Below are 12,096 nucleotides of genomic sequence, written 5' to 3' on the forward strand. Positions count from 1 at the left end.
CAGATTAATGGCCGCGGGCGTACTGGTCACACCCGTGGCTGCTACAGGCAGATGATAGCCGATTATAACAGCCATCATCGGCCGGCACAGATGTAGGCTTGGCTTGTGAGCCCGCATTGAGGGCAGGAGCTGGCCTGTGACGTACCCTGAAGGCTATATGCAGGTAAGTGGTTAAGTCAGAATTCTAGCACATTTACTTAGTAACTGATCCCCATGTGGCCAAAAGTGTCCAGAAGAAGCGGCCAGAGAAGGCCGGATCCCACAGATCATGCGCCTGGTGCTACTTACTTCTGAAGGACCAGCGGGGTTGGCAGGCCGCGTTCTGGAGCACCCTACAAACATAAGAGATGGAACTTACTTAATTTGTGGTGAAGTCAGAGCGCCTCCTGCAGGTGCCAGTGGGTAGGTTGTGGACGGAGATGGGGGAACACATTACTTACCCCTTGAACCCAAGGGTGTTGAAGAACTTGGGCTGCACTGAGGCGGTCTTTGGCGTCACGTACAAGCAGATTAGAGATTAAGTCCTTGGCCTGGTTGGAGATGTGAGCCCAGTCTCTCTCCGGAAACTCGTATTTCCCTTCCTGAATACTCTCAAACAGCTTATTCTAGGAAGTAAACGTGACGCTAGTGAGGACGGTGTCTACAGACCCAGCGGCCATTACCCAGCCCGCAGTTGTTACCTGGCACTCTCTGCAGACTTCTCCTCGGTCCCAGCCACAGTCTGTCCCGCAGTGTCCCACAAAGGGAGGATACCCGCTCAGCAATATGTACAGGATGACGCCCAGGCTCCACAGATCACAGCGCTTATCATAGAACGTGGCTTCTTCTGTGAAGACCTCCACCACCTCCGGGGCCATGTACTCCGCCGAGCCACACTGAAAACACGGCAGATTACAGCAGCCCGACCAAAGAGGCAGTCAACACCAGTGTATGAAACAGGACTGTAGAAGGCGCCCGTACTCACAACCGGGGGGCAATAAACCTGCCTCTGGGGGCATTGAACCCGCAGTGTGGGACAGCCCCCCCCATAGCCTGGGGGCAATGAACCTGCCGTGTGGGACAGCCCCCCCCTCGGACCCTGGGGCAATGAACCTGTACACCCTCCCCTTCATACCCAGAATAAAATCTTGTGTAAATCTGCACGCCCTTATACTAATACTGTGTTGTAGTCCTCAGTGTATTTCTGGCAGCGGTCAGTTTTCTTGGGTCGGGGCCCATAGCTCGGCACATCTAGAATTGGCAATCTTTGCCTGCTCTTCCACGTGTCGGAATACGGGGACATCGCAGATGTACAGCGCCCTGTTCAGGTCACCACAGACTGTCCCTTGGGTTCAGTTCCAGAACTTCCATCTTCTCATGGACCAGCTCTTCTTTTGGTGATTTGGAGGTTCCTGGGGTTGCCATCTACTGACAGGTGAAATTCAAAACTGACCAATATTGGAACGGTCCATAATCACCTCCTCTTTGACTAAAGCCCCAGTTTTGGTTGCAGACTGTGGGGGTGGTGTTCTGGTGATGACAGGTGTCAGCTTTATGCCTTTTGGAATTGTTCCCCTCAGCCTCAGATAAAATGTTTCCCCTCTTGATTGACATGATGGCAGTTCTAGAAAAACACAGCTGGGTTTGGGTGTTTTTCTTTGTAATAAATTGGCTCCGTCCCCCCCCCCTCCAACCTCACAGGCCGGACAAACGAACAATATGGGAGATTATGGTCACATGCAGGACACAACCTGGTCAGATTCCTGCAGCTCCTCTAATGTTGCCCCTGGCCTTTTGCAGCCTCCAGCACCAATGTTGTTCTTGTCTTCTCACTGATGTTTGAGGAACGTCCAGTTCTCTGTAATGTCACTGTTGCGCCAAATTTAAGCCCCTTATCGAGGACTTCTTCACAGCGTCCAAGGTAGATCTGATGCCTGGGAATTGTTTTGTACCTTCTCCTGACTGACAACTTTCCACAAGGAGATCCTTTGCGGTGTTGTCAGCTGTTTCTAGACCAGAAAATATCAGGAACATTCTCCGAGAGAAGCAACACTTTCTCTGGGGTTAATCAGAATCGCTGTTAAAAAAAAAAAAAAAAAAAAAAACACACACCGCAGCCGAGCACTGACAACTAATATGAGGGAAATCGGCTGACACTGGCATAACCACAGCCTTGAGTGTAAGAGGGTGTTTACACTTATGCAACCACATTAATGTAGTTTTTGATATTTCTATTTTCTTCCTCAAACTACTTTCAGTTTCTAAATTAATTTATACAAAATTATGGACGACACTAAAGGGCGAAAACATTCTGAAAAGATTCTTCTTGGTGGAATATTTTACATGGCAAAAAAACCCTTTACTGAGGTGTGCAGACTTTTTATATCCAGGGTACCGGCTTCCTCCCATCAGAATCTATCCTAAAATTATGTTCATCTGCTCTACAGACAAATCCACAGACACTTCGGCCATACTGGTGTGGTACAATGAAGCCACAGGAGCCGTGCCTCTACTGAGCAGGCCGCCTGCACTTACCGGCGTGGTGAGCTCCGGGGTGCTGATGGGCGTGCAGGCGCTGTTCAACTTCATGCCACTTCCAAGATCAAAATCACAGATTTTCACAGGCGACACCTACAAGCAGAAGAAGTATGAGTGATGGCGGCTAGAAACACAGCAATGGCGGCTAGAAACACAGCGATGGCGGCTAGAAACACAGCGATGGCGGCTAGATACACAGCAATGGCGGCTAGATACACAGCAATGGCGGCTAGATACACAGCAATGGCGGCTAGATACACAGCAATGGCGGCTAGATACACAGCAATGGCGGCTAGATACACAGCAATGGCGGCTAGATACACAGCGATGGCGGCTAGATACACAGCGATGGCGGCTAGAAACACAGCGATGGCGGCTAGAAACACAGCAATGGCGGCTAGAAACACAGCAATGGCGGCTAGAAACACAGCAATGGCGGCTAGAAACACAGCAATGGCGGCTAGAAACACAGCGATGGCGGCTAGAAACAGCGATGGCGGCTAGAAACACAGCGATGGCGGCTAGAAACACAGCAATAGCGGCTAGAAACACAGCGATGGCGGCTAGAAACACAGCGATGGCGGCTAGAAACACAGCAATGGCGGCTAGATACACAGCAATGGCGGCTAGATACACAGCAATGGCGGCTAGATACACAGCAATGGCGGCTAGATACACAGCAATGGCGGCTAGATACACAGCAATGGCGGCTAGATACACAGCAATGGCGGCTAGATACACAGCAATGGCGGCTAGATACACAGCAATGGCGGCTAGAAACACAGCAATGGCGGCTAGAAACACAGCAATGGCGGCTAGAAACACAGCAATGGCGGCTAGATACACAGCAATGGCGGCTAGATACACAGCAATGGCGGCTAGATACACAGCAATGGCGGCTAGATACACAGCAATGGCGGCTAGAAACACAGCAATGGCGGCTAGATACACAGCAATGGCGGCTAGAAACACAGCAATGGCGGCTAGAAACACAGCGATGGCGGCTAGAAACACAGCGATGGCGGCTAGAAACACAGCGATGGCGGCTAGAAACACAGCGATGGCGGCTAGAAACACAGCGATGGCGGCTAGAAACACAGCGATGGCGGCTAGAAACACAGCGATGGCGGCTAGAAACACAGCGATGGCGGCTAGAAACACAGCGGTGGCGGCTAGAAACACAGTGATGGCGGCTAGTAACACATCAGCCCTCAGCTCCTTCCCACCTTATCTTCATATTCACACAGGATGTTCTCTGGTTTCAGATCTCGATGTGCAATCCCTAAAAGAAAACATAACATCAGACACAACGATGAGCGGAAGGTTCAGGCAGATGTGACAATAACTGAGGGCGAATGGCAAGAAAAAACTACAACACACAAACCCAGATCTGCTGTGTACGAGGGTTGTGCAGATAAACTGTACAGCACTACGGAATATGTTAGCGCCATATAAAAATAAAAATTATTATTATTATTATTATTATTACTAGATGGTGGCCCGATTCTAACGCATCGGGTATTCTAGAATATGCATGTCCACGTAGTATATAGCACAGCCCACGTAGTATATTGCCCAGCGATGTAGTATATTGCCCAGTGACGTAGTATACAGCACAGAGCCACGTATATTGCTAGTATACTGCCCAGCCACGTAGTATATTGCCCAGCTACGTAGTATACAGCACAGAGCCACATAGTATATTGCTAGTATATTGCCCAGTGACGTAGTATATTGCCCAGTGACGTAGTATTCAGCACAGAGCCACGTAGTATATAGCACAGCCCACGTAGTATATTGCCCAGCCACGTAGTATACAGCACAGAGCCACGTAGTATATTGCCCAGTGACATAGTATTCAGCAGAGCCACGTAGTATATTGCCCAGTGATGTAGTATATTGCAGAGCCACGCAGTATATTGCCCAGCCATGTATGTCACAGGTTAAAAAATAAACATACTCACCTTCCGATCCGAGGGCCCCCTTGTAGTTCTAACATACTCACCATACTTGTAGTTCTGTCGCCTGTGCGAGGTACAGGCGGCAGCTTCCGGTCCCAGCCTGCTCGCGCAGGCGCGTAGGACTTGCGATGACGTTGCGGTCACATGATCGTGACGTCATGGCAGGTCCTTCTGCCAGACTATCCGTGCCAACGGAACGTGCCGGTTGCATCGCGAGGAGCGGGAAAAGCGGCGTAGGGGAGTATATAATCATTTTTTATTTTTTTTATTATGTTTAACATTAGATGTTTTTACTATTGACGCTGCATAGGCTGCGTCAATAGTAAAAAAACTTGGTCACACAGGGTTAATAGCAGCAGTAAAGGAGTGCGTTACCCGCGACATAACGTGATCCGTTACCGCCGGCATTAACCCTGTGTGAGCGGTGAGCGGAGGGGTGTATGCGGGCGCCGGGCACTGACTGCAGGGGAGCAAGGAGCGGCCATTTTCTTCCGGACTGTGTGCGTCGCTGATTGGTCGCAGCAGCCATGACAGGCAGCTGGCGAGACCAATCAGGGAACGAATAACTGCGACAGAAAGAAGGACAGACGGAAGGACAGACAGACGGAAGTGACCCTTAGACAATTATATAGTAGATTATTATTAATAAGACGGGAGGATGTGAGATCAGGGCTCCGGGCTGACGGGCAGCCAGCAGATACTGATGGAGGAGACGGGCGGCCAGCAGATACTAATGATGATGGAGGAGACGGGCAGCCACCAGATACTAATGATGATGGAGGAGACGGGCGGCCACCAGATACTGATGGAGGCGACGGGCGGCCACCAGATACTAATGATGATGGAGGAGACGGGCGGCCACCAGATACTAATGATGATGGAGACGGGCGGCCACCAGATACTAATGATGATGGAGGAGACGGGCGGCCACCAGATACTAATGATGATGGAGGCAAGGGGCGGCCACCAGATACTAATGATGATGGAGGCAAGGGGCGGCCACCAGATACTGATGATGATGGAGGAGACGGGCGGCCACCAGATACTGATGATGGAGGAGACGGGCGGCCACCAGATACTAATGATGACGGAGGAGACGGGCGGCCACCAGATACTAATGATGACGGAGGAGACGGGCGGCCACCAGATACTAATGATGACGGAGGAGACGGGCGGCCACCAGATACTAATGATGACGGAGGAGACGGGCGGCCACCAGATACTAATGATGATGGAGGCAAGGGGCGGCCACCAGATACTGATGATGATGGAGGAGACGGGCGGCCACCAGATACTAATGATGACGGAGGAGACGGGCGGCCACCAGATACTAATGATGATGGAGGAGACGGGCGGCCACCAGATACTAATGATGATGGAGGCAAGGGGCGGCCACCAGATACTGATGATGATGGAGGAGACGGGCGGCCACCAGATACTGATGATGGAGGAGACGGGCGGCCACCAGATACTAATGATGACGGAGGAGACGGGCGGCCACCAGATACTAATGATGACGGAGGAGACGGGCGGCCACCAGATACTAATGATGACGGAGGAGACGGGCGGCCACCAGATACTAATGATGATGGAGGAGACGGGCGGCCAGCAGATACTAATGATGACGGAGGCAAGGGGCGGCCACCAGATACTGATTAACCCCTTACCGACATCGGGTGTAATAGTGCGCCGATGTCGGCATCCCCCTTTTGAGGTGGGCTCCCACGGTGAGCACACATCTTTCTCGGCATATGTTTTGAACAGCTGACATGTGCCCGCAATAGCTGTAGGTGGAACTGCGATCCGCCCGCACCTATTAACTGGTTAAATGCCACTGTCAAACTCTGACAGCGGAATTTAACAAGCGCTTCCGGCATCATGCTGGAAATACGTGATCGGGGCTCATCGATTCGTTGGCATGACAACTACAGGTCTCCTGGAGACCTCTATGGTGGTCAGTGCAAGATTGCTATGAGCGCCACCCTGTGGTTGGCGCTCATAGCAATGCAGTAATTCGGCTACATAGAGGTGAACTGATCATCGCCTCTATGTAGCTGAGCCGATTAGGTTTAGGTTGTGGCAGCTTCCAGTTTCCCATGGAGAATATTGAAGCATGGCAAAAGTAAAAAAAAAAAAAAGTTTTTAAAAATATAAAAAGATACAAAAGTTAAAATCACCCCCCCCCCTTTGCCCCATTCAAAATAAAACAAAAAAAGAAATAAAATAAAAAAAAAAATACACATTTGGTATCGCTGTGTTCAGAATCGCTTGATCTAACAAAAAAAAAAAGCTGGATTACTTACCGGTAATAGTCTTTTATTGAGTCCACGACAGCACCCACATGAGAGAGGGATCCACCCATAGGAACAGGAAACCTACAGAAATAAAAGGGGCGGTCAGCCTCTCCTCCTCAGGTTAGATTTCAGAGTACCAGAGGAACCGCCCAAGTATTAGGTAAAAACATTTTTTTTTTTTATAACCCAACATATACATACACCTATATATTCCTATCTCCAACCACCATTACGTGATCTGTCTATATCTAACTTAGGGAGGGTAGTGAGTGTGTGCTGTCGTGGACTCAACTAAAGAGCATTACCGGTAAGTAATCCGGCTTTTTTCTCTTCGCCACGACAGCACCCACGAGAGATTTTCAGAGAACCATCACCTGGGAGGGACCACCGTGCTGAGGACAGCTCTCCCAAAGGCCAACTCCGAAGAAGAGGATGAAAGATCCAGCCTGTAGTGGCTAGAAAAGGTGGACTGAGACAACCACATTGCGGCCTCACATGTAAGGATGCCCTCCCTCTCAGCCCAAGAGGATGCCACCGCTCGAGCAGAATGTGCCTTTATACCTTCCGAAGAATTTTCGCCTTTCGCAGAGTATGCCAGGTAGACTGCACCCCTCATCCAACGAGATAAGGTGCCCTTCGTGACCCAGTACCCCTTTCTGTGGCCCTGGAAGGATAGAAACAGAGCGCTACACTGTCTCCAGGCCCTAGATCTGTCTAAATATTTTAGGACAGCCTTCCTCACGTCTAGGGTGTGAAAATTCTCCTCCTCTGAAGTGGAAGGATTACTAAAGGAGGGAAGAATGATGGCCTGTGATCTGTGAAACTTTGCTGCCACCTTAGGAAGGTATAATGGATCTGGTTCAGTAATCCTGTCTTGAGATACTAACAGGAAGGGAGGATCTATGGAAAGAGCCAGGATATCGCTAACTATCCTGGCTGAAGTCAATACTACCAAAAGGGCTGTTTTTAAAGATATGTATTTCAGGGGAATGGACTCTAATGGCTCAAACGGAGAACCTGTTAGGGCCTCCAGAACTAAATTTAGATCCCAGGGAGGAACTCAAGAAATGTGAACTGGATCACTTCGTTCACAAGCTGCGATGAACCGAGAGACCCACCTATCTCCTGCCACATTATAACCATAAAGGGCCCCTAAGGCAGATACCTGGACCTTTAGCGTACTAACGGACAGACCCAGTTCTCTACCTCTCTGCAGAAATTCTAAAATAGATGTGATCGGAACCTCCCTAGAGAGGGTATCTGTAAGGAATTCCAGGAATTTCTTCCATACTTTACTATAAACTTTTGTTGAAGATTCCTTTCTACTCTGCAAGAGTGTGTTAATTAAGCCCTCCGAAAATCCCCTTAATTTTAATGACTGCCTCTCAAGTTCCTCTCAACCCTTCACTTGAGGATGAAGGCATGGACCTTGAGAGAGTAGATCCGGGATCGATGGGAGGACCCATGGATCGGTCATAGACATGGTCAGCAACCAGGAAAACCAAGGCCTCTTGGGCCAGAACGGTGCGATGAGGATTGTCCTTGCTTTCTCTTCCCTGATTTTTCTGATGATCAGAGGTAGCAATATCATCGGTGGAAAGGCATATGTCAGTTTGAACTGACAAGGAGCTTGAAGGGCATCCACTATCTCGGGATGATTTGCTGTATTCAGGGAGGCAAATCTCTGCACCTGCTTGTTCTCCTTCGTGGCAAAAAGGTCTATTTGAGGAAGACCCCACAATTCTACAATCTTTCTGAATATTTGGCGGTTGAGACACCATTCTCCTTGACGTAGCACATGACAGCTCAGGAAGTCTGCGTTTGAGTTGTCCTTCCCCTTAATATGGACGGCTGAGACAAAGTAGATGGGTCTCTGCTAAACTGAAAAATGTTTGCAGCGGAAGACATCAGCTTTTCGGATCGTGTTCCGCCTTGGCGGTTCACATATGCGACCGTGGTGGTGTTGTCTGACAGGACTCTTACATGAGAAGCTCAAAGATGTGGAAGAAAATAATGTAGTGCTTGACTGACCGCATTCAGCTCTTTCAAGTTTGAAGAGTCCTGCATCTCCTCTATGTTCCACTGTCCCTGGGCCAGGCTGTTCCCTATATGGGCGCCCCATCCTTCAGGACTAGCATCAGTGGTGATCATACTGGATGGTCTTATTACCCATGGGACACCTCTAGAAAGATGGGTATCGTCCAACCACCAAGTCAGGGAGGTTAACACTTCTGTAGACAAAGTTATTACTCCCTCCAGATGACCCAGCAAGCTTTCTTCCATGCGGAGGACCTCATGCTGCAATCCTCGGGTATAGTACTGTGCCCATTGGACCGCCGGAATGCAGGAGGTAAGGTATCCTAGAAAGGACATAGCCTCTCTTAAGGACTTAACTTTCGCCTTTATGATTGACTTCTTTACCTTTGGAAGCAGACATTTTTTGACGTGTAGAATCCAGATGAAGGCCCAGGAAAGTCTGAATGGTCTGTGGCACCAGCCTGGACTTCTCAAAATTGATAATCTATCCCAACGCCTGTAGAAACGAAATTGCATCAGCTAGACGGTTACTACAATGGGAGGTCGAGTTTCCTACTACCAGAAAATCATCTAAATATGGTATAATCAACGTATCCTGCTGACGTAAAAAGGACATCACCTCCAATATTACTTTCGTAATATTTTGTAACTCGAGGTGCCATAGAGAGACCCGAAGGGCATCACTGCGAACTGGAAATGGCAGACTAACCGCCAAGATCACTGCCAGCCTGAAAAACTGCTGGTATTTGGTATGTATAGGAAGATAATATGCATCTTTTTGATCCAATCCGGCCATCATACATCTAGGAAATAAAAGTTTGATAGTGGATCTACCGTAATTGACTCCATCTTGAATTTACGATTGTAAAGAAAGGTGTTTTACTTCTTTAAATTTATAATGGTCCTAAATGGTCAGTCCGGTTTAGAGACCAGTAACAAAGGGGAATAAAATCCCCTTCCTTCCTGACCCACTGGAACTTCTACCAGGACATTTTTGGACACTAACTGACTATATTGTCTATACTCTCTATAGAAAAGCACGAATGCCCCTCTACATCACATGAAAGGGATGACGAAGACATCTGCGAGGAGTCGGAAGCCTTCCCTTGGTCACTATCAGACTCCGAAGTGGAGATGGAGGGCGCCTTTTTCCTTTTACTCATGGCTCTTAGACGTTTTGGTCTGGCCCAAGGCCTGAAGCTCCTCTCTTAACATACGAATGTCCGTTGATGTTACCGCAGCCTCCCCCTGTAGTGTCTCACTAATACAACCCTGACAGTCTCTTGCGGTAGGAGTCAGGAAGGGGCTGCCTGCCCAGTGCACACTCCTTAGGCTTACATTTTTTTTGTTTTCTTGGTCTGAAAGAGGGAGGTATACAGAAAGAAAGGGGAGTTAACTTAATAGGTAGTGCCCAATACATTCACCCAGTGAAGCTTATATGGTGCCGGTTCTGGAGGTTGAGATACAGTCCGAGTCCTGGGTGGGTCCGATGTTCCACCTGTCCGTGGAGCCTCCTTCTCTGGAGCATCCACTGCATTTGCCGACGCTATGCTCCTGCAAGTTCATTGCATTGCTGGCGGGTGCGCCTCATGTTCACCTGGGAATGACATGTTTAGCACACCGGCAGTACTATAACCACCGGTATTTATAGTTAGCTCCCAGGCATTTTTTTTTTTGCGCATGCGCAGTGCGATCCCTGCCATGCGTCGACTGTATCACCTCCTCCGGCCCCCCCCAGGAAGTCATCCAGCCGCTTCCAGTGCAGGGAGCGCTTACCGGTCTACTGTGCATGCAACCGCGTAGACACCGGCTAAATGGAGAAGCTGGGCAGCCAGTGCCCGAATCATCGCTCCCGCGTGAGCCAGGGCGGCTTCACCCAGACCCTGGCCTCACACCATCCATGCACCGTTATGCCACGTGGTGACCCGTGAGACCGGGCAGCCCTCCCCAAACCCCCCGTACATAGCCCAGACGAGGGGGGAGACTGATAGACAGAGCTCCCCCGACACTGCATCTGGAACCGCAGCCCCTGCCGTTCTCAACGGATACTGCAGAGGTGGCATGCATTGGCTCAGGTAAGCTTCTTCTCTGTAGGTTGTTGTCCTTCGGTTCCCATAGGAACAGGAAACCAACTGAGGAAGAGAGGCGGACCCCCCCCCCCTTTTATTTCTGTAGGTTTCCTGTTCCTATGGGCGGATCCCTCATGTGGGTGCTGTCGTGGCGAAGAGTAAAAAAAGGATTCAAATGATCGCTAAACGGCATAGCGGGAAAGAAAAAAAAAAAAAAAAAAAGTAAAAATGCCAAAACTAAGGTTATTTTGTTGCTGTGACATTGCATTAAAATGCAATAACGGTCGATCAAAAGAACGTATCAGCACCAAAATGCTATAATTAAAAACGTCAGCTCGGTGCGCAAAAAAACAAGTCCTCAACCAATCCGAGATCACGAAAAATGGAGATGCTACGGGTATCGGAAAATGGTGCAATTTTTTAGCAAAATTTGGAATCTTTTTTCATCACTTGGATAAAAAAAGAACCTAGACATGTTTCATAGAATCATAAAATCATGGATTATAAAGTTGGAAGGGACCGCTGGGGTCATTTGGACCAACCCCCTGCTCAAAGCAGGATTCACTAAATCATCCCAGACAGATGTCTGACCAGCCTCTGTTTGAAGACTTCCATTGAAGGAGAACTCACCTCTCGTGGCCGCCTGTTCCACTCATTGATCACAGTAACTGTCAAAGTTTTTTCTACTATCTAATCTGTGTCTCCTCCCATTCAGTTTCATCCTATTGCTTCTAGCCTTTCCTTGTGCAAATGAGAATAATGATGATCCCTCTACAATGTGACAGCCCTTGAGATATTTGTAGACGGCTATTAGACCTTCTTTTTTACAAGCTAAACATTCCCAGATCCTGTAACCGTTCCTCATAGGACATGGTATGCAGACCGGTCACCATTCTGGTCGCTCTTCTCTGAACTTGCTCTAGTTTGTTGATTTCTTTTTTAAAATGTGCCCAAAACTGGACACAGTATTCCAGATGAGGTCTGACCAAAGAGGAGTACAGGGCAATAATGACTTCATGTGATCTAGACTCTATGCTTTTGTTAATACATCCCAGAATTGCATTTGCCTTTTTTGCTGCTGCATCACACTGTTGACTCATGTTCAGTTTATGATCTATTAGTATACCTAAGTCTTTTTCACATGTGTTGTTGCTTAGCCCTATTCCTCCCATTCTGTAAATGCTTTTTTCATTTTTATTGCCCAGATGTAGTACTTTG

General features: G+C 48.7%; 1 protein-coding gene across 3 annotated transcripts in view; it reads right to left on the bottom strand.

Moving 5' to 3' along the window:
* Positions 1–12,096, bottom strand: part of MKNK1 (MAPK interacting serine/threonine kinase 1) — a 155,206-nt gene that overhangs the window by 11,971 nt on the left and 131,139 nt on the right. For all 3 annotated transcript variants that reach the window (XM_077275879.1, XM_077275880.1, XM_077275881.1), the window contains exons 7-11: positions 3,744–3,799; positions 2,515–2,610; positions 681–875; positions 441–605; positions 289–332 (exon numbers count right to left, since the gene is read on the bottom strand). In XM_077275879.1, coding sequence (XP_077131994.1) covers positions 289–332; positions 441–605; positions 681–875; positions 2,515–2,610; positions 3,744–3,799 — 556 coding nt within the window. The remainder of the gene's footprint in view (positions 1–288; positions 333–440; positions 606–680; positions 876–2,514; positions 2,611–3,743; positions 3,800–12,096) is intronic.

Source organism: Ranitomeya variabilis, chromosome 8, assembly GCF_051348905.1.
Source record: "Ranitomeya variabilis isolate aRanVar5 chromosome 8, aRanVar5.hap1, whole genome shotgun sequence".
Classification (NCBI taxonomy): domain Eukaryota; kingdom Metazoa; phylum Chordata; class Amphibia; order Anura; family Dendrobatidae; genus Ranitomeya; species Ranitomeya variabilis.